The following is a 23,029-nucleotide window of genomic DNA, read 5'->3' on the forward strand; positions in this document are numbered from 1 at the left end:
GCACAAAACACCCCAATGCATGGTACTGTAGCTTATATTCTTGGCAAACAAAAGATCTCCTAGTTTCCCAGCAAGTTTCCTAGGTATGGATCAATCAACTTACTTCTCCATCTGATGATTTTAGTTGATGAGCTGTTCCCTCCACGATGACAGTAGCTGTCTCACACCTCGCCAGCCGGGATGCTGCCTCCTTACTCCCCCAGACTTTGAGCATCAACTGGCAGAACTGACGCTTCTTCTCCTCATTCCCCAGAAAGAGCTTAAAGTCCTGGGGTTTCCTGGTGGCTGTACCCTGCACTATGAACTTCTCAGAGAAGCCACGCCTCAGCCTCTCCTGCACCTTGATGGAGTCAGGCTGGTAGGAGTCAGTGGAGAAGATGAAGTGCTTCTTGGCCACCATGTGGTCCAGGACCTGCAGGCAGATTGCTCCAAATGTATGGGGCAGGTTTGTGAGGGCATGAAAGAGTGCGTTCCCATCTTGGATGAAGATGGCATCCTTGGGGTAGGGTACTTCATCTGTCTTGTCATCCAAGGGGAAGTGTAGCAGGTTATTGGTCTTCACAGAGAAGAGAAGCATGAAAACGAGCCGCCCGTGGTCCATGACAGACAGTGTGGAACTGCCCTGGGAGGACTATGTGGTGCTTATAGTTCTCCGGGAACTTCCAGACAAGTGGTAGAGCCTTCATGCACACACCCAGATCAAAGGTGTTGATCGTGTACTTCTGACCGACCTCAGCTGTAGCCTCCTCAGACTGCCTCAGGAGCTCCTGCACCACCTCATACTGTGTGTATGTATGCACCCCACTCTGATGCCATTGTGTAGCAGAGGGATGGTCTCGTGTGTGTCCAGCTTCAGACGTCGGTCCCTGGTCCTGTCATATGTAGGTAGTGTTCGGTCCTGACTGCTTATGGCACCAGGCTTTGTATTCTGGATCATGATGCCGCCATGGGACATTAGTTGACCTTGGCAACATGAATAAATCTGAACTAGACACCATTAGGGTCTTAAAAAAACAGGTTACGAAATAATGTCATTTGGGTACATGGGAACCGATTTCTCCTACTAGCCTATTAAGCTCACAATCACTTTTCTCAATATAGTGGAGCGGCTTAGCACAATAATTGTGCACTTTTTGAAGAAAGCATAACATTTCTACCATAGTTAGTACATACCATAAGGTTTATTTTCAGATTGCATTTCTTGAATTCTGGCAATCTCAAAAGTATCACCAAATGAATGGGCATCACTAACTTAGTTGGAAATGACACCTTAAGTGTTTTTCTACTCTGTTTGGTTCCAAAATTAAGCGTGTTTCAACATTAGACACGGTGGACTGGCGGCCATCTTGAATTTGACCTCTCCCGGGCCTCTGGTCTGGGGTCAAATCTGACTTCCCTCCACATCTGAAAATAAACCTTATGGTATGTACTAACTATGGTAGAAATGTCATGCTTTCTTCAAAAAGTGCACAATTCCTCATAATATGAGAGCTTAGCCGCTGTACTAATACTACCTCTCCTACCCACTGCCACTGGGTGCAATACTCGTGACATTCTACTTGAACTATTTATTTTATTTACTATTTGTACTGCTAATTGTAACCTGTCTTATTTGTCACCTATGTCTTGTACTATTGTCACTTTTTAAAAAATCTTGACTTATGCCTATTGCCTTATTGTCTTGTGCTGCAATGTCAGGAACCGAAGCCTGACCGAATGAGACTTTCTTACACTTGTGAAGTAACAATGAAACTTGCATCTTACACCACAGCGCCACCTGGTGGGACGTTGCCCCACCTGCCCCTAATGTAGAATCGCTGCTGCAGGAGACACTTTAAGTGGAATAGCACAGCTGCTGTCTGCCAGTGACAGCCCCTTAGGTGACATATAACTGATTCACATGTATGCAAAACATCCATCACATGTTCAGGGACATGGCTTAAAAGCAGCAGTGTTGTGTAACATGCCACTATGGTTAAACAGCGTGACGCCACTGGCTATGAGAGTAATACTTACTGGTCGTCCCAGCCACCACCACTGCCTCCACCCGCCCAGTCGCTCTTTAATGTAACCTAATGTATTTCCATTTCCATTAATTAATGATTAAACCAACCTACAGTAAGTGTCCTGACTCATGACAAGGCGGTAATGGTCACCAGTGCACTAGAGGGAGATGACTGACATGGGAATGTACTCAATGTACCAGAAATAAAAGCATAGCTCTGTCACACCATGTCACGTCAAGAGCACTCATGTTTCTCATGAATTTCATTCCCTTCATGTGTGGTATCTCTGCTGAAAGATATTCATAAAATGCAAGCCTGTGCCTATCCAATGGAATATTAATTTAAGGGGACATTTCTAATTAGACTTCCACAGATGTGTCTCTACAACTGTACCAAAGTGTAATTCTACAGTGATATTGTTAGACTATTATCCGCAGAACAAATAGGCCTATATATAAGCTTTATTCAGAATGTGACCTTTTATGAGAAACCTAAAATCGGTTTATTCTCTCATAGTGCCCTCTAGTGGATTGATGAAGAACTGACTGATATTCCTCTACTGTAGTAATGTGCTGCTCAGGCCTTCAGTGTAACATGTAAGATCCATTGAAAATGTACTGTGCATATGTCCCGACACCATTACACCACCTGAATGAATGAGAAGGTTTACAGGTGTTGCTAATAAAGTGTCCGGTGAGCGTATAAGATCCATTGAAAATGTACTGTGCCTGTATCCCCACACCATTATAAGACCTGAATGAATGAGAAGATGTACAGGTGTTGCTAATAAAGTGTTTCAGTGAGTGTATTAGATCCATTCAAAAATGTACTGCGCATGATGTGCCCTGATCCTGTCCTGTGTGTTGTGTTTCTGAGCCAGACGCTGTTCCTGTACCTGACCAGACTCATGAAGCAAGGCTACCAGGAGGAAGACAAGAACAAGCGCCAGCAGGTGGCGGCGTCTCCCAAGGAGAGGCCAGACAAGAAGAACACGGCCCTATGAGGCCCCTCTGGCCTTCCCCCACCTCAGAGACTATGGCAACTGACAGGCATAGCACAGAAATGTGGCACACGTGGCTTAGCTGTGTATATAGTGTATTTATTACTGTACTTCATTTTCTACATTCCTCATGTTAACAAGCATACAGTGATGATGTCAAGCAAACCGTGTCAAATCAAACCGCTCGATTCCTTGTTTGGGGGTCACTTTTATTTGTAGGCATCATTTCAATCCATGTGTCAACACGACTGCAGTCAGATTTGTGTTAATTCTAACAAAGCACTTTATTTAGCGATTTTACAGCAACATCAGTTGTGTTCCCCATCAATGACATTCTGATGCACTGAGGCAACACAATGAATAACAGATGTATGATGTCAAAAGCTGTATCTGTATCTGTCGCATACTCAAAAAACATACAGACAACTCATATAGTTAGGTTAAATCCTAGTAAGGAAAAGTGTTGATTAAAAACAGAAATTATTACCTAAAAGGTTGTCTCTGAATCCATAAATGAAATATGTCTTGCAGTCAGTAAATACACTACTAATTAATTAGGCCTAAGTTTAAAAAACAATTATTTCCACCGATTATCCCTTAAATGAGGTGTCTATCCCACAAATTCATAGGCTTCTGAGTTTCAGCTGCCTCCATTCAAATTGATAATAAATCATAGAAGTAAAGTTGCATTACAGTACATTGTCAAATACCATGGATGCTTAACGAGCACCATTCCAATCATTTCTACCCCTTGCTTTGCTCAGAACGTATACACCATCATTGATTAAGAACAAATTGATCCGATTAGGAACAATTCCATTATGAACAGACAGATGGGTCCACTATGAAACCATATCATTTGAAATACTTTTTGTATGGCAGCAAAAAGCATACAGCCTCCATCCAACTGTGGCCGCTTCACTCAGTTAGTATATAGTTGAGCATCCATTCATAGCTAGGTAAAGATGTGGTCCAATTGAAAAATTCATCACTGTCAAATTGGGACATGCAAATAAAACTCTGGGGATCTTTCTAAGACATAAATAGTGACACGGACAAGAACTTAATATCTAAACATTTCGAAAGGCAGTTTTTCTCAGTGTGCTGCCTCCTTTGGGCGACTCCATTAGCGATGCAGTTCTCTGTAACTTGGATCCAGACCAGAGATGTTGGTATATGGGGGTGTTGGTGAACGCTCACATGTAGTAGCCTCTGCCTCTCCAGTATCAAACGTCCTCAGGGTCCCTTCCTCCCCCTTGACTGGTGGCATTACATGACCAGGGATAAGACATGACCATGCAGACAACGGCATGATATCAAGCAGTCACCAGGTGGACAACAGAGGGCCTTAGCCAGAGGCTTGGAGGAGGATGGGGGGGGCGGTCAGGGGGAGGGTTATGGGTGGTAGTAGCATCCCATTGGAGGTCTGGGCTCCCCAGTATGGTATGTAAGAGTCTGTTGCTCATTGGGTGGCTTTGGTTTTCTTGCTTTTGCTTTTCTTGTCTTTCTTCTTCAGACCGTCCATGTGTGCTCTCAAGAGGTTGGAGTATGCCTGGACCAATGAGAAGAGGGCAGACTTTTAGGGCTGGGTTTGACAGAAAACATCACATTTGTTAACCGTGTCTGCCTGGAAATTAAAGGTCACATATTATACTCTTTCTCAACAAGTTAATATCGGTGTCTGGGGTCCCCAAAACATGTACGTTTTTTGCTGAAAATATCTGTTAGATTTTAATCATTCTAGCATGCCTCTATACCCCTCTGTTTCAGTGCTGTTCTCAACGGGCTGTTTCTGTGCCTGGCGCTTTAAATGCAAACGAGCTGGCACTCCCCACACCCAACACTGGAAAACAACTACAGTAAAAACTATAATAATAATTTATTCATTCAATTATTGAAGAAAGTCACCACACAACATTTTACTTCGAGCGTGTGTTTTGACATTATCTTGTAAATACAGTACAAGGCCCGGGTGTAAAAAGCGACATTTACCTAGTGAGTCTCAGTGTTCGTAATACAATGTGAGATTATATGACCGCAACTGGAGAGACAGATTGATAACTTTGAACATAGTTGCTTGTTGAAAGAAGAAAAACAAACAAACAAACAAACAAAAAAAAACATTGGACGGAGATGCTCTGATGGGGAGTGGTATAATTGTAATGAGACCCCGCTTTACGTAGTATGGGGCGGCAAATCTGCATGTTTTCAGAAATCGGCAGCCCACAAAACAATTACTAGGTTATTTTATTTCACAGTTTGTGTGTTAGTACTATTATGAAAAACTCACGTTTTCAGTGCTTGTGCACATACATTTGGGACTGATGGGAGTACTAACACACATATTATGAGTACTTACCATCTGGAACTTGATTACTTCTTTGGTGCTGACCTGGAAATGTAAAGAGAAGTCCGTAAAATAACAATATACAGAATTATAGAGAACTAGTGTAGGAGCAGAGGTAGTAAGTAAAGTGTAGTGCAGTGTCAGGACTGGTTTCACTGACCAACCAAACCACACAACATCCCAACAAGGAGAATCAAATCAGCATCTCAACGAAGTTTGACTTACCACTGTGCTGATTTTTTTCTTTCCTTCAGACGCTCTGATGATACACTTGTTGTCTGCCGGCTCAAACGTGTCTGGGTTGCCTTTCCTAGGGACTGGTTTGGTCCTTCCATCATCTGTGGGTAATAACAACCTGTCAAAACCCTGTTCTGAAGCTGTTGCAGGGACGTGTGTAATAGCATTCATGCATGAATGAATGAATGAACACCACCACTAGTGTGCTCTTGAGTAAGGCACTTAGCCTTAACTTACTCCAGAGAGACTGTCCCTGCAATCTCTAATTGTAAGCCACTTTGGATAAAAGCATCTGCTAAATGGTAAAAATGTAAATGCATGAATTGAGTTGTTTCATGGTGAAATTCAAGGAGATGACGTGGAAGGAGTTAAAGTTTACAAGGCAACTGAACTTACATTTCTTTAATGTGATGACGACACTGCCTGAGCTCCTGCATTTCTGGAACAGTCGCGTGAGCTCTGTCAAAAACTGGAGGAGACACGAGGAGGAGACAAAAAGCAAGATGAAGTTGATCAAAGATAGGTTAAAAAGACAATAGCACCAATAACAACCCCCAGCCCAGTCCCCACTCCCCAAGACACCAGCCTAGTAGATCTGAACGAATGAGATGGCTATTGGCTACTGTAGTTAAACAGGGCAATGCCATCACATTGCCCTCTCTATGCAAAAAGGTTAACATGTCACCCATCCATATCATAGCCATCCTGTCAAACCCCATCAGATCTAACCTAACACAAGTGTCTCAGGAATAGGTCCATAGACAGATAGGTAGGTACTGGTTGTAACACCTGCATTTCCCCTCTGGGATCAATAAAGATGAGGGTTGATTGTGAATGAGGTTGACAGAGTGGTGAGGAAAATAGCTGACAAGCTTCAGGCTCGATGTAGACGACAGCAAGTCAGATGGGTCGACGGTCAAAGGCTCAACACCAGATGGAGAAAAGCAACCAAGCAAGAAACACACTGCCAACACCACAGCGAGGCTAGTCAACGAGCTAGCTAACTCTGGAGGATTCAATAGTGAATTCTTCAAAACAAAGCCATCATATAGTCCCTTTATGTTTGTCATAATTGATCTAAGAGACAACAGCTTTACAGGCAAGTAAGCAGCGATCTGTCTATGAATGAATGATTCTGTCTAGCTCGGTGACGCGGCTAGCTATGCTAACGTGTTAGCAGCAGGCAGAGATCTCAACACTTACAACCACACAACTAAACCACACATGACGGATTTCGCCGCTATGTACGTTAGACTAAATTGCCCGATGGTGCATTGAATCTTACCGAGTCGTTTTCCAGTAATACCATGGTGATTCTCAGGTTAATTCAGTCGACTGGACCACCAGTGTGACGGCTAGCTGGGGAGGCAGAAGCACACGTACTACAACCTGACCCTCCGCCCCTGGGACCTTTGCACTCGTCATGACGTAGAACCCTTCCAATGTGTACATACTGCCATCTACTGGACACATCCGAACACTCACCAGTCCTGGGTTACATTTACTGTACATTTGACATTTTAGACATTTTAGCAGACGCCTTTAAGTACATTTGTGTAAGCAAGTAGTGAACCATTTATACATCAGTATATTAATTCGTGTTTTTAAAGCTAGGATCCTCACTAAATAAGACCATCATCGTTATCTTTTTCACGAGGAAGACTCCCCCAACATGTTTGCCCCAAACTGTCCAAGGCCTTTCAGGCAAGAAACACAAACTAAAGACCTCATTTAGTTTTTATTTCAAATGAATTAAAAACAATACAAATCAGTATAAAAAGCACAGAACTTATGGGAACCTATTGAGTTAATGTTTACAGAATGAACATTTTTGCATTGTAAAATTGGCTAGCACAATAACTTTATTTAAATTTTATTTTTTATTTTTACAAAATTCCACAGTAAAGGTATACTACAGCATTATACAGCCCATGAGACTGATCATGAAAAATGGCTCAATTGTCTCATCGAGCAGAAAGCTTAAGTCCAACTATGAAATACTGCTCAAAAACACGCTCAAAGATTCAGAGGCTATATTTTTGTGGACATTCAATATCACTACAGCTGAGTGTATTTATGGTGGGTATCACACCTATCCTCCTGTCAGGGTACAGTCAGGGTTGTGGCCCAGGTCAGCGAGGCGCACAGCAAACTCAGAGTGCCAGTCCCTGTCAAACAGCACCCTGAGCTGCCCCTGCAGAGCCTGCGTTTTCCAGGCCCAGGGTGGTGCATGCTGGGAAACCATCAGCCCCACTCCAGCTGTGGTCTTGAAGTAGTCTTCTGACCAGTTAGAATTTCCTGGGGGAGCATAAGGTTGAGGGATTTAAAAATACATTAACAATAACAATGAAAAAAAATCGAATTATGAATAATAATTATAATAATAACAAACATTTTCCTTATAGGGGAGGGTGGGGCAAGGAGAGAAAAAAAGGATGATAAATGATGCAGCAATGCTATCAAATAGAACTACAATTATATTTTTTTCAAAGCTGATCTATCCCCCCCCCCCCCACACACACACAATTAAGGGATTACGTTATTCATTACCTGGCTGCCTGACACACAGTATACACACACAGTCTTTTCATGTCAAAGTATCATGTACTATTGATATCGTATTTCACAGACAAACCATGCAGTTATGCAAATACCTTTGGACAGTATTTGTACTCACTTACCAATGTATGCCACTTTATCAGTCACAATGAATTTATTATGGCTCCCTCTGCAGTGGGGAATTTCAGACTGGTTCCCAACTGGCACAATGAAGAGTTTCTGAAAGAGAGGAAACAGGAACATAGCACAGGAATCTAAATACTTTAGGTCAGATCAACTCTTATCTCAAATTCAAACACTAATAGTTTCAAGTTTATTGTTACATCACATTACACAAGTGTAAGAGAGTAAAATTCTCCAGGCTACGGTTCCTGACATTGCAGCACTAGACAATAAGACAACAGGCATAATTCAAGATTTAAAAAAGTGTCAATAGTACAGGACATAAGTGACAAATAAGACAGGATACAATTAGCAGTACAACAAGTAATAAAATAGATCGTTTAAGTAGTAGTGACTGTGTTCTTAAGGTTTAGGTAGTCCGTATGCATGGTGTGTGCTAATATAATAATTAAATAATTTTGCCATTTAGCAGACACATTTAATCCAAAGCGATTTACAATTACGAATTACAGGGACATTCCCCCTGGAGTAACTGAGGGCTAAGTACCTTACTCAAGGGCACACTAGTAGTGGTGTGGTTTCAGGCGGGATTTGAACTCACAACCTTCCGATCACAAGTCCAACTCACTATCCACTACTAGACCTAATAGGTAAGTGTGCGACTCCACATGCACTGTGAATAAAGCGTATCTCACCACTTGGATGCTGATGTGTCGGCTGGGGTAGTACAGCGAGTCCAGAGACTGAAGGAAGGGCAACATGGATGGATCAGACTCCCGTCCGCAGCTGATCAACATGCGGACGTTGATATTGCGCTCAAAAGCAGCCCTCCTTATTGCGTCATCAATGGCTGGCCAGTATCTAATGAATGAGAGTTAAAGAGGTAAAGATTCATGGCAACATCATCTTACAAAACAAGGGGTAATAGAGGCCAGAGCAATGTACATAACTGGTACACATTAAGCTGCTGGATTGCATGTAAAGCTTGTTAAAATGACTACACTCGGTGTGCCTCACACAGACAGAAGCCTCACCTTCGAGGGTGTTCGAAGCGTGATGTGGGGAAATACTCCATGACCTCCACATCAATGTAGTGCTTTGCCCCTTTAATCGCGGAGAGGATGGCATCCAGGTCCAGAGTCCTGGAGGCAGGGCAGAAGGAGGGAGGGGAGGCCTGGGGAGGAGAGGGCAGACAAGGCATGTCTCAGAGGGGACACACCAAGGCAACAACACGTCCACATCAACAAACGCAAAGCCAACCACAGCTCCAGTCAACTGAGGAGTTCCCCAAGGTTCTGTTCTTGGCCCCCTCCTATTCATCCTATATGCTGCCCCTTGGACAGATGACACACCTCCATGACCTCCAGTTTCACTGCTACACCGATGACACCCAGCTCACTCAATGCTTCCTCTTCTCTCATGTTCTGTGTTCTACCTATTGTAGTATGATAAGAAACACTTGCGATTTTGAGAGTGAAGACGGGAAGCGAAACCGAAGCAGAAGACGGACTCACTGCGATGTAGATTCTGCTCGACACATTATCAGTCTTCACCAGCAGGGGGTGCTTTTGGTTGATGGCAGTGTTATATTTTGAGGGCCAGGGTTCTGGGATGGAGCTGTCTGGCTGTCCCATCACCCAGTAGGACTCAAAGATCTTCTGGAGGTCCTCTGCCAGAATGGAACAGTTGTAGATAACCACCCCCAGTTCCTTCACCTGGGAGGTCAAGGCAAAAACGGAAGTGCAGTGGTTTGAAGCCTTAATCTCTCTCAAAAGTACAAGTATGAATGAATGAATGATCTTTATTGTCATTGTAACAGGTACAACACAATTTAAATGCAAACCCTATGTGCTAGCAAACAAACACAGTCCTAAGATAATAAAAAAACAAGAATGAGACATAAATAGACATAAACAGGGGGGATATAAATAGGGGGATAAGTGATCGGTAGGCATCGGAGAATGTATCTATTGTGTGAACTTCTATACCTATATACACTATATGGCGTGTTCACAGGGGGGTATAAAGACAGGGGGGAGTTAGCAGTTAAAAGTTAAAAGTAAAACAGAATCTATCGATATGCCTTTACCTGAGTGAGGGCCCGCCAGTCCATGTTGGCACTTCCAATGTATATGTGTTTCCTGTCCACAATCCAGAACTTGGTGTGGAGTACACCCTTAGTTAGACGCCCAAAGTCCACCTCTCTTACCTGGACTCCTACAGAAAACCAATGAGTGGAGATACATGATACAAAATGTTTATTTGTCACTCAGGTTATACAGGTACAATTGTGTGTGTGTGTGGGGGGGGGGGGGGGGGGGGGGGGCGTGAATATAAGAAGACATATAGAATATAATATAAAAAATATTGGAGATTGTAAGAATAAGAGAAGGACAACAATATAAGACAAGATGGCGGAAGTCAATGACAGGTTGTTGCCAGACCTTTCTTTGTCAGAAACTTTAGATCTGTAGAGTTTGTTGACAGAGTGGGGATGCTGGAGATCACTCTCACAGACACATTTCTGGAGGGCAAAGCTCCAATTTGCTGCAATATGTCCTTGCCCTGTCGTATATATAATAGTAGACTTAGTAAAATAGGCAGTAGGAAAATGAAGCGCAATAGAAAACATTGGCAGGTAAAACTTCATCAAACACATTTTCAAGGCTTTTTCTTTAGGACTTACAGATAAGTCAGTGGAGGAGTTGATATTGATGTCATCCCCGGTCAGAGACCAATAGAAAGAGGCCACATCCACTCGTTTGGTTGCCATGGTGAGGAGATCTTTCCAGGCCTTGTCCGTGGGGGTCCCAAAGGTTGCATTGGCGTCATATTTCATATAGAGGGGAATGCTCTCCACAACAGTAATTCTAGAAGATCCACAATGGGGCCTGTGCGGACAATACAACAAAGCCTTGGATCAAATCTAATTATATTTCTTGGTATTGGCATCAGTTTCTTAGGCAACAGTGTCTAAGATAAAACCAAAAATAAATAAATAAACAGAAATGTACTGTAACAGCATCCTATCACCTTGGGTTGTCAGAGTCATTGTTGTCATCAGTCCTCGTTTCTTGAGGCATCTCTTCATTTTGAGGATGTTCTTTTTCTGTGTATTTCTCCCATACGGAAACACTGATCAGTGCACACAACACAGTCAAACAGCCCACTGACACCGCTATAGACACACGCCTCTTTGAGCTCTGAGGACACACAAACAAAGAGTGAAAATAAGCCAGAATAAAAACAAAAAATGTAGTGGAAATGTTATTCTTATGAATATGTTGATAAAGACACATGTATTCCTACTGTAAGTGCAAATTATTCAATAATGGCAGCCTGTTTCGTTTCAAGATGTATAAGAAAAGATATTTAATAATCTTCTGCAGAAGGAGGAAATTTACAAGCACGTCAGACAAGTCTTGACAGTGAAAGTTCCTCAAAAAGTCAAGATCATTCATTTCATCTGAGTATTTATACAAACAGGTACCTTCAGGTAAGGGGTCCGCCCTCAGGTGAGGTTTAGACCAATCATGAGCAATGGGTGTGGACCTGTACATTTGATGAAGATGATTATGATGAAGGCTAGGGGGGAAGCGGCCCCCACTTTCTCTCATGGAGACAAAGGTGAAAACGCAACACAATGGCCACAACTGGTTCAGTCTGGTCTTAGAGTACTCGGTCTGGGGCAACACAAAGGTCATAAACTGCTCTAGATGGTAGGGCAATCAGGTCTTTGTAATCATGTAAATGTGTCTATTGTCTTAGCCCATGTCAAGCTTCAAGTAGAGAAACTGGTTCTGTTGTGTGTGACAACAGGAAATCATCTTCTACAGTCTGCTGCAGACATTCAACCCAAGATGATGTTTTTGATTCTTAAATGTAGCTTATTACATATAATAATTTTCTCTCACATTCCACACTTTTTTAAGATGTAAACTCTTAAAACAAGAACAATTTGAAAAATATGGTTCAAAACATTTTTGGAGAAAGAATAACAAAAATTCATCACAACCCCAAAATCCTAAAATTAACAACCAAGCTTAAAATTAAGCACAGTACATCATACATAAGACAAAAAAAATAATAAAAATAAATCCAAACGACCAACGCCTTCTTGATTCTTGCATCTTCAGGGTCAGAGGTTACTCGGCTTTGTTCTTTTTAATGGGCTTATAGAAGGAACCCTCATCCCCCAGACCATTGAAAAAGTCTCTGAAGGCAGCTTGACCTTTCTCAAAGTGAGTTCTTACAAGCTCAGCAGCACTGGGATGTGCGATGGTTTTTGTGTCCAATGTGAGCAGATCTTTGGACTCTTCCTGGAAAGGATTGCCCAGATCCTTCATCACATCAAACAACTTTTGGACCTTGTCAGTGAAGGACTTCTGAGACTGACTGGTCTGCTCATGATGCCTGACATCTTTGTTTGCTTCTTTGACTTGAGATGCCAACTCATACTGGTTGACTAACTGGCTAACTTCTGGTCCAGACACCATCCACCGCCTCAGTAAAGATGGATCCTCTGTAAGGCCAATGGCACCACCATCACCTTTAACAACTGCATTGGCCTGCTCGTGAGCTTGGTCAATGGGTAAGCCTGAGAACTCCCTGTGAGTCTTGTGGACCACAAACTTTCCAAGCTGAAATTCAAGGGAAACCTGAGGATGAGTTTGCTCCAAAGACGCCATGTCTCTGAGGTGGATGGGGAGCCATCGAGCATAGTTCACATTGTTGTTTGCAAAGAAGAATGGAATTAGAGCAGACAGTGCTTGACAATACAAGTTGAAGTTAGCTTCTCTGAAAGATCTGACCAAAGAGAAAACCACCAATTCCATTGACAACACAAGCTCCCAGAATTGAAACTGGGGGCTCTCCTCCCTGCGTTTATCACACCAGTCACTGAAATTCAGGGCTCCTTCATTCTCCTCTGCACAATGGTACTCATATGCTTCCTTTCGGAGCATGTAGAGACAACATGCTGTAACTTGGTGCATTAGGCGTGTTCTTGTGACACTTGAGGCAGAAAGAAATGAGTCAGCTTTTCCAGAAGAAGCTACCCCAGCCTCCACAAGAGCACCTGTCCACCCACTACTCTGAAGCAGGGTCCCCAGTGATCTGAATGCAGCCATCTCTATGTGGAGTCCACCAAACATTACAACAAATTTGTCCTCGCCATAGGCTACAGGTCAGGCCAGTGCCACTGGACTTGTTTGGCAAGAGCATAAATAGGCTGGTCTGCAGTTATCACGGGAACCTGGTTTGGGTTGAGGTGTGCAATAGCATCCCTGACTTTGTTCATGGAATGCCTCACTGTGGCAACAGAATGTGCCTCATCACGAAGAAGGGGCAAGAGTGAGGTAATGCCCACTTCAAATTCAAGACCTCGCTTCTTCTCTGCATGGTGGACTGAACCCCATGGTGAGTTTCACAGCAGTGATGTCGACAGATGGTTGACCACATCATCTCAATTAATGGTGATGAATGCTGCCCTTCAATTTAATGCAATATCTGTGATCAGACAGCTTCCAAAAACGCTTATTTTGAGTTACGTAATAGCCACCATCTTGAAAACTGGTGGGCCATATTGGAATTTAATTGACACAATTGAGTTCCAGTAAGGATACATTCATTTTGATGTTTGGACCATTAACCCATTTCTGTTCATTCAAGTTCTACTCCAAAAAACGTTATTTTGCATCTGATGAGGCGGCCATCTTGAAAAGTGGCAGCCATCTTGGATTTTCAGCTGGAAACCGTACTTTTCTTAGAAAGTACATCCTGGACATCATTTGTGCCAAATTTGGTGCTTGTATCACCAAGTGAACGATTCTTATGAAATATTGATTTAATCTGCTGCACTATATGTTGGACCTCTAGTTAACCAACTTGGACCTTTGTTGACCAAGATATCAGCTGATTTGGATCTATTGTTAACCAAAAAACAGCAAAGTCTTATCACAATCAAATGGCACTAGTTAACCACTGTTCACGATCGTTTAGACGCCATGGACCTGTTGTTAACCATGATCAGAAAGATACACGTATATATATATATCATATACACAAAAAGAGTAGTCTTATGATTTTGCCACGTGCAATTATAGCCACGATAACATGTAAATCGTCTAAAAACGCCACAAGCCTTGCATCACAAAGTGCACCCGGAAACAAAAACCTCTCCAATCGGATATCTTTCTCCGATTAAATACCGTTCCCTATACAAATGAAAATCGACAGGCTTACCCTTGTTCGTGTAGTACGTAGACAGCGTGCTAAGGCCCTCATCATCATCCCTCACAGCCAATCCAAAAAAATAGAGGGGATCTCCTGACCGCGTCACTTGCTAGGTGAAACGGGAGAGCTCCGTCTCAAAAACAGCTCGTCAGCTGAAATGGCTGAGAACGGACAGAACAGGATACCTCCGCAGCCGCTCCCCTTGTTTCCTCGTCGCCAACTGTAAGTGCAAATTATTCAATAATGGCAGCCTGTTTCGTTTCAAGATGTATAAGAAAAGATATTTAATAATCTTCTGCAGAAGGAGGAAATTTACAAGCACGTCAGACAAGTCTTGACAGTGAAAGTTCCTCAAAAAGTCAAGATCATTAATTTCATCTGAGTATTTATACAAACAGGTACCTTCAGGTAAGGGGTCCGCCCTCAGGTGAGGTTTAGACCAATCATGAGCAATGGGTGTGGACCTGTACATTTGATGAAGATGATTATGATGAAGGCTAGGGGGGAAGCGGCCCCCACTTTCTCTCATGGAGACAAAGGTGAAAACGCAACACAATGGCCACAACTGGTTCAGTCTGGTCTTAGAGTACTCGGTCTGGGGCAACACAAAGGTCATAAACTGCTCTAGATGGTAGGGCAATCAGGTCTTTGTAATCATGTAAATGTGTCTATTGTCTTAGCCCATGTCAAGCTTCAAGTAGAGAAACTGGTTCTGTTGTGTGTGACAACAGGAAATCATCTTCTACAGTCTGCTGCAGACATTCAACCCAAGATGATGTTTTTGATTCTTAAATGTAGCTTATTACCAGTGGCGTAGCGGACGGGCCCGCAAGCGACGCACCGCGGGGGGGGGCCCAGCCACTAGGGGGCCCCCTAACATTGTATCCAAACTTTTTTTTAAATTTTTTAATTTTTTTATTTTAGAAAATATAAAACAAAGAAAATAAGTGGCCCTTCATTGTGTCAACCTTAATTTTAATATATAGGCCTATATTTAAAAAGATATACATAGTTAGCCGTATCCAATAGCAACATGACTTTGACGTCACACGTAGGCAGCGAGACACAAGGAAAATGAGCAAGCGAAAATACCTCAGCGGTGCGCAAAAACAGGAACTTTCCTATAAAAAGGAACAAAATTCAGGGAAACTTCGAAAAATTTCATATTTTCTTTTACCCAATGCAGCTTCTGAGACGCGGGTAGGGATGCGATTAGCACTGGGTCAGGGACAAACGTCGTTGATGCACCTGTTGCTAGCAGCACCACTGTGGAAGCCAGTGTTATGGCGCAGGCTGACCCGGCTTCGGTGCACCTTGCTGCCTGATTGTCTGTCCCTGTGTCATTCACTCTCAACATGGATACAAGTACAATAAGCATTCTTTAGGTGGTGGTAGATTCTCTATTCGGACATTATAGCCGCTATATGTGGGACTGTCGGTCCGATATTGTAAAAAAATCAAATAAAAAAACATGTTTACGGAAGTACATGTCTCAAGTATTATCTCGGCGGTTAGTCGAGTGAAAGAAAAACAACATACAGATGATAATTCACACAATATAATACCACGACAGCGTACAGCACTAAACAATAACATTTATTTGGGCAGCATCATACTCAAACTCAGGCAGAAGGGCAGGGTCCGGCCAGGTTCACAGTCACAGACTGTCAGTGCATCATACAGGTACATAATTCAGCATGGTTAGGCTATATATAGCTGTTTCTTTTTGTATTCTACTATTCTATTCTACTTCTGCTGTCTGCGTCTCCCTGGGTATTCCTAGACCAGATGGCAAACAGTAAAGAAATGCCACAATATACCAGGACTTAAGAAACGAGATGTCCAACAAAGGATTTGACAAACCCTGGCCAATTTTACGCAACAAGTAGACTCTGATGCAGCGGAGACAGGGTTGCCAGATGGGCTGGTTTTTGGTGGATTTAGAAGTTTTTAGATTGGTTAGGTTGGAAATTCTCAATCCCATCTGGCAACCCTTAGCAGAGAGTCTACAGATTGTATGTTTACAGATATCGCGCTGCTGTGCACACCACACTTTGTTAAAAGAAATAAAGCTTGTACTTTTCTACTTATAATACATTCTACTGATGTGGTCTACCATTTGGTTTTAGTTATAGGCTATTGCTCTCACTTGTTTGTACCTTTTGCTAAGTCAAGCATTTAGAATGTAGAGTGCATATTGCGAAATTTCGCAACGTCAATAAAGCATCGGCCTCTATTTTTTTATTTTTTTTTACTCCGTTGCGAAAGGGCCCCCGCCGCCACCTTGCGGGGGGGCCCCGGGATTTTGCGCTACGCCACTGCTTATTACATATAATAATTTTCTCTCACACTACCCATCGGTTTGGAACATAGCCGTCATGCATCGTCTTGTATGGAGAGGACATCTCCCCCAACTGACGCTTCTGACTCCTTTTGAAATCCAGGCAGGTGACAGCCAGATGACAACATGTACATTTAATTTCACTGCTCAACATCATAACATGTGCCTCTTTTCTGAAAGTTACATTAACGTAAACAAAAACAACTTACAATAACAGGGTAAAGTAGACTTCTTGCACTGCTCTCCTCTACGATTGACTTCTTTCCTCTTCTATAAAATTCGAGTGAAACTGACTTGATACTAAGTAGTATCACACAAAAGGACATGGTTCCTGTTCTTGCTTTTGTCGTGTATTTCTACTTAAACACACACACAATTAGGGTGGGACCGTGTCCCCAGTTGATTAGAATCATACAACAAATAATCTTCAGTAGCGACTACACACATACTTTGAGTCTCACCCCTCCTGACTAAGTTTAAATTACTTGAAACACACACATACCATGAATTTGTATAAGGCTTTGTAATATTTACATTTACATTGTTGGCATTTGGCAGACGCCTTGTCCCAAGGCAACTTTCTTGTAAATACTTGCAATACTTGCCTGACCGCTCCCTTTCTCTGAAACAAGGGGGTCTTACGACAGACCACATGGTCAAACACACACACACACACACACACAGGCACGCACACGCACGCGCACACACTTACACACACACACACAGAGGTTGAGGAACGATCGATCAGCTCCTTATCTCTCCCCCTGACCTGATAGGACCACTGGCTGTGACTGCATTTTGACTTTGTTTATAAGTAAGGGTGTGGGCTCTGGCCCTGGGCTCTTCTCTCTCACCTCTTGAACAAGCAGCTCTCTCTCTCTCTCTCTCTCTCTCTCTCTCTCTCTCTCTCTCTCTCGCTCTCTCTCTCTCTCAGGCCGCTCCTCTCAGGCCCTCTCTCTCTCTCTGTGCCTGACCACGGAGCTCCTCTCTGTCCCCCTCCCCCGCTCTCTCCTCTCTTTCTCTCTCTCTGCCAGACCAGCATCCAGCTTTGATGTCTGTATACTTTTGTATTTTGAATAAATGGTCTTAACCTGCTCAATAACTATTCTTCATTTTAGTAGCCAACAGGTTAGAAATATACAACACTTTCATTTCTCTTTTTGATACGGTCAGGACCGACACAGACACACATTACTAATACAACAGTGTTTCCTCTATATGCATTGAATATATTCTCTCCGCCACTAATTCATTCAGTCCACTAAGGCCATGTGAACACTGGACTTCTTTTTTTTTTTTCTTTTTTTTTAAGCGCAGCCTTCACCGCCTTTTGAGCACTTCTGCGCGAGTATTCTGGAACCTTAACAAGAGGATTCTATCCTGTACAACATTACTCTAAGTTTGGTAGCTGGTGGTAAATCTTTGATATATCAAACTAGTGAATTTGAATAAACATCAACGAAAAATAAAGACTCCAACACATAAGATAATAGATTACTGATCAATTTATTACAAAAATTGAATCACATCTCCTCTAAATTATGCACAAAGTGACAAGTATAAACAGTCCAAGACATTCATTCTTGAGAACATCAATAATAACAAATGCTGGAAGAACATTAAATATCGTACACCCTCTGTTTAGGGTGTAAGCAAGTAGTGAACCATTTATACATCAGTATATTAATTAGTATTTTTAAAGCTAGGATCCTCACTAAATAAGACCATCATCGTTATCTTTTTCACGAGGAAGACTCCCCCAACATGTTTGCCCCCAAACTGTCCAAGGCCTTTCAGGCAAGAAACACAAACTAAAGACCTCATTTAGTTTTTATTTCAAATGAATTAAAAACAATACAAATCAGTATAAAAAGCACAGAACTTATGGGAACCTATTGAGTTAATGTATACAGAATGAACATTTCTGCATTCTAAAATTAGCTAGCACAATAACTTTTTTTTATTTTATTTGCATTTTTACAAAATTCCACAGTAAAGGTATACTACAGCATTATACAGCCCATGAGACTGATCATGAAAAATGGCTCAATTGTCTCATCGAGCAGAAAGCTTAAGTCCAACTATGAAATACTGCTCAAAAACACGCTCAAAGATTCAGAGGCTATATTTTTGTGGACATTCAATATCACTACAGCTGAGTGTATTTATGGTGGGTATCACACCTATCCTCCTGTCAGGGTACAGTCAGGGTTGTGGCCCAGGTCAGCGAGGCGCACAGCAAACTCAGAGTGCCAGTCCCTGTCAAACAGCACCCTGAGCTGCCCCTGCAGAGCCTGCGTTTTCGAGGCCCAGGGTGGTGCATGCTGGGAAACCATCAGCCCCACTCCAGCTGTGGTCTTGAAGTAGTCTTCTGACCAGTTAGAAGTTCCTGGGGGAGCATAAGGTTGAGGGATTAAAAAATACATTAACAATAACAATGAAAAAATCTAATTATGAATAATAATTATAATAATAACAAACATTTTCCTTATAGGGGAGGATGGGGCAAGGAGAGAAAAAAAGGATGATAAATGATGCAGCAATGCTATCAAATAGAACTACAATTATATTTTTTTCAAAGCTGATCTATCCCCCCCCCCCACAATTAAGGGATTACGTTATTCATTACCTGGCTGCCTGACACACAGTATACACACACAGTCTTTTCATGTCAAAGTATCATGTACTATTGATATCGTATTTGACAGACAAACCATGCAGTTATGCAAATACCATTGGACAGTATGCATCCATCACTTACCAATGTATGCCACTTTATCAGTCACAATGAATTTATTATGGCTCACTCTGCAGTGGGGAATTTCAGACTGGTTCCCAACTGGCACAATGAAGAGTTTCTGAAAGAGAGGAAACAGGAACATAGCACAGGAATCTAAATACTTTAGGTCAGATCAACTCTTATCTCAAATTCAAACACTAATAGTTTCAAGTTTATTGTTACATCACATTACACAAGTGTAAGAGAGTAAAATTCTCCAGGCTACGGTTCCTGACATTGCAGCACTAGACAATAAGACAACAGGCATAATTCAAGATTTAAAAAAGTGTCAATAGTACAGGACATACTGTAAGTGACAAATAAGACAGGATACAATTAGCAGTACAACAAGTAATAAAATAGATAGTTTAAGTAGTAAAGTGACTGTGTTCTTAAGGTTTAGGTAGTCCGTATGCATGGTGTGTGCTAATAGGTAAGTGTGCGACTCCACATGCACTGTGAATAAAACGTATCTCACCACTTGGATGCTGATGTGTCGGCTGGGGTAGTACAGCGAGTCCAGAGACTGAAGGAAGGGCAACATGGATGGATCAGAATCCCGTCCGCAGCTGATCAACATGCGGACGTTGATATTGCGCTCAAAAGCAGCCCTCCTTATTGCGTCATCAATGTCTGGCCAGTATCTAATGAATGAGAGTTAAAGAGGTAAAGATTCATGGCAACATCATCTTACAAAACAAGGGGTAATAGAGGCCAGAGCAATGTACATAACTGGTACACATTAAGCTGCTGGATTGCATGTAAAGCTTGTTAAAATGACTACACTCAGTGTGCCTCACACGGACAGAAGCCTCACCTTCGAGGGTGTTTGAAGCGTGATGTGGGGAAATACTCCATGACCGCCACATCAATGTAGTGCTTTGCCCCTTTAATCGCGGAGAGGATGGCATCCAGGTCCAGAGTCCTGGAGGCAGGGCAGAAGGAGGGAGGGGAGGCCTGGGGAGGAGAGGGCAGACATGGCATGTCTCAGAGGGGACACACCAAGGCAACAACACGTCCACATCAACAAACGCAAAGCCAACCACAGCTCCAGTCAACTGAGGAGTTCCCCAAGGTTCTGTTCTTGGCCCCCTCCTATTCATTCCTCTATATGCTGCCCCTTGGACAGATGACACACCTCCATGACCTCCAGTTTCACTGCTACACCGATGACACCCAGCTCACTCAATGCTTCCTCTTCTCTCATCTTCTCTGTTCTACCTATTGTAGTATGATAAGAAACACTTGCGATTTTGAGAGTGAAGACGGGAAGCGAAACCGAAGCAGAAGACGGACTCACTGCGATGTAGATTCTGCTCGACACATTATCAGTCTTCACCAGCAGGGGGTGCTTTTGGTTGATGGCAGTGTTATATTTTGAGGGCCAGGGTTCTGGGATGGAGCTGTCTGGCTGTCCCATCACCCAGTAGGACTCAAAGATCTTCTGGAGGTCCTCTGCCAGAATGGAACAGTTGTAGATAACCACCCCCAGTTCCTTCACCTGGGAGGTCAAGGCAAAAACGGAAGTGCAGTGGTTTGAAGCCTTAGTAGTAATCTCTCTCAAAAGTATAAGTATGAATGTATGAATGATCTTTATTGTCATTGTAACAGGTACAACACAATTTAAATGCAAACCCTAGGTGCTAGCAAACAAACACAGTCCTAAGATAATAAAAAAAACAAGAATGAGACATAGACATAAACAGGGGGGATATAAATAGGGGGATAAGTGATCGGTAGGCATCTGAGAATGTATCTATTGTGTGAACTTCTATACCTATATACACTATATGGCGTGTTCACAGGGGGGTATAAAGACAGGGGGGAGTTAGCAGTTAAAAGTTAAAAGTAAAACAGAATCTATCGATATGCCTTTACCTGAGTGAGGGCCCGCCAGTCCATGTTGGCACTTCCAATGTATATGTGTTTCCTGTCCACAATCCAGAACTTGGTGTGGAGTACACCCTTAGTTAGACGCCCAAAGTCCACCTCTCTTACCTGGACTCCTACAGAAAACCAATGAGTGGAGATACATGATACAAAATGTTTATTTGTCACTCAGGTTATACAAGTACAATCGTGTGTGTGTGTGTGTGTGTGTGTGTGTGTGTGTGGGGGGGGGGGGGGGGGTGAATATAAGAAGACATATAGAATATAATATAAAAAATATTGGAGATTGTAAGAATAAGAGAAGGACAACAATATAAGACAAGATGGCGGAAGTCAATGACAGGTTGTTGCCAGACCTTTCTTTGTCAGAAACTTTAGATCTGTAGAGTTTGTTGACACAGTGGGGATGCTGGAGATCACTCTCACAGACACATTTCTGGAGGGCAAAGCTCCAATTTGCTGCAATATGTCCTTGCCCTGTCGTATATATAATAGTAGACTTGGTAAAATAGGCAGTAGGAAAATGAAGCGCAATAGAAAACATTGGCAGGTATAACTTCATCAAACACATTTTCAAGGCTTTTTCTTTAGGACTTACAGATAAGTCAGTGGAGGAGTTGATATTGATGTCATCCCCGGTCAGAGACCAATAGAAAGAGGCCACATCCACTCGTTTGGTTGCCATGGTGAGGAGATCTTTCCAGGCCTTGTCCGTGGGGGTCCCAAAGGTTGCATTGGCGTCATATTTCATATAGAGGGGAATGCTCTCCACAACAGTCATTCTAGAAGATCCACAATGGGGCCTGTGCGGACAATACAACAAAGCCTTGGATCAAATCTAATTATATTTCTTGGTATTGGCATCAGTTTCTTAGGCAACAGTGTCTAAGATAAAACCAAAAATAAATAAATAAACAGAAATGTACTGTAACAGCATCCTATCACCTTGGGTTGTCAGAGTCATTGTTGTCATCAGTCCTCGTTTCTTGAGGCATCTCTTCATTTTGAGGATGTTCTTTTTCTGTGTATTTCTCCCATACGGAAACACTGATCAGTGCACACAACACAGTCAAACAGCCCACTGACACCGCTATAGACACAAGCCTCTTTGAGCTCTGAGGACACACAAACAAAGAGTGAAAATAAACCAGAATAAAAACAAAAAATGTAGTGGAAAAAAACGTTATTCTTATGAATATGTTGATAAAGACACATGTATTCCTACCCATCGGTTTGGAACATAGCCGTCATGCATCGTCTTGTATGGAGAGGACATCTCCCCCAACTGACGCTTCTGACTCCTTTTGAAATCCAGGCAGGTGACAGCCAGATGACAACATGTACATTTAATTTCACTGCTCAACATCATAACATGTGCCTCTAGTGTGGGATGCTGTTGCATGTAGATGCAGTGAAAAGGGTTTACCTAAAGTTCTAAGCTTGTGCTTTTCTGAAAGTTACATTAACGTAAACAAAAACAACTTACAATAACAGGGTAAAGTAGACTTCTTGC

At 42.5% G+C, this 23,029-nt stretch overlaps 4 protein-coding genes across 4 annotated transcripts in view; 1 reads left to right on the forward strand and 3 right to left on the reverse strand.

The window, feature by feature from the left end:
- Positions 1 to 3,009, forward strand: part of xgb (x globin) — a gene marked incomplete at both ends in the record, with an annotated part of 13,736 nt that extends 10,727 nt beyond the window's left edge. The window contains one exon of the mRNA XM_080533713.1: positions 2,887 to 3,009. Within this exon, the coding sequence (XP_080389839.1) occupies positions 2,887 to 3,009 (123 nt within the window). The remainder of the gene's footprint in view (positions 1 to 2,886) is intronic.
- A 201-nt stretch (positions 3,010 to 3,210) lies between these two features.
- srp14 (signal recognition particle 14) lies at positions 3,211 to 6,996 on the reverse strand. Its single transcript, XM_080533753.1, has 5 exons — positions 6,876 to 6,996; positions 5,987 to 6,059; positions 5,579 to 5,691; positions 5,366 to 5,398; positions 3,211 to 4,558 (listed from the first exon to the last, which is right to left on the reverse strand). The coding sequence occupies exons 1-5, from the start codon at positions 6,897 to 6,899 to the stop codon at positions 4,469 to 4,471; spliced, it is 333 nt and encodes a 110-aa protein (XP_080389879.1). The 5' UTR covers positions 6,900 to 6,996; the 3' UTR covers positions 3,211 to 4,468.
- Positions 6,997 to 7,682: 686 nt separating this feature from the next.
- Positions 7,683 to 16,911, reverse strand: LOC308159860 (5'-3' exonuclease PLD4-like; the record flags this gene model as incomplete). Its single annotated transcript, XM_080533677.1, has 10 exons — positions 7,683 to 7,888; positions 8,272 to 8,368; positions 8,968 to 9,133; positions 9,307 to 9,446; positions 9,787 to 9,987; positions 10,362 to 10,489; positions 10,717 to 10,837; positions 10,959 to 11,163; positions 11,306 to 11,475; positions 16,861 to 16,911. The coding sequence occupies 10 exons, from the start codon at positions 16,909 to 16,911 to the stop codon at positions 7,683 to 7,685; spliced, it is 1,485 nt and encodes a 494-aa protein (XP_080389803.1).
- Positions 16,912 to 19,030: 2,119 nt separating this feature from the next.
- Positions 19,031 to 22,792, reverse strand: LOC308159868 (5'-3' exonuclease PLD4-like; the record flags this gene model as incomplete). Its single annotated transcript, XM_080533690.1, has 10 exons — positions 19,031 to 19,236; positions 19,609 to 19,705; positions 20,105 to 20,270; positions 20,444 to 20,583; positions 20,927 to 21,127; positions 21,505 to 21,632; positions 21,873 to 21,993; positions 22,115 to 22,319; positions 22,462 to 22,631; positions 22,742 to 22,792. 10 exons carry the CDS (start codon positions 22,790 to 22,792, stop codon positions 19,031 to 19,033), a joined length of 1,485 nt encoding a protein of 494 aa, XP_080389816.1.
- Positions 22,793 to 23,029: the final 237 nt, after the last annotated feature.

This window comes from Nansenia antarctica (genome assembly GCF_963989245.1).
Source record: "Nansenia antarctica genome assembly, chromosome: 1".
NCBI classification, from domain to species: domain Eukaryota; kingdom Metazoa; phylum Chordata; class Actinopteri; order Argentiniformes; family Microstomatidae; genus Nansenia; species Nansenia antarctica.

Bases quoted from the DNA above. Each gene is read 5' to 3' on its own strand.
- srp14 (XM_080533753.1), bottom strand. From the start codon at position 6,899: ATGGTATTACTGGAAAACGACTCG. The intron at 5,692-5,986 runs GTAAGTTCAGTT...TATTACCCACAG, and splicing joins CGTCATCACATTAAAGAAAT to ATGATGGAAGGACCAAACCA. The intron at 4,559-5,365 runs GTAAGTACTCAT...TCATTGGTCCAG, and splicing joins AAGTAATCAAGTTCCAGATG to GCATACTCCAACCTCTTGAG.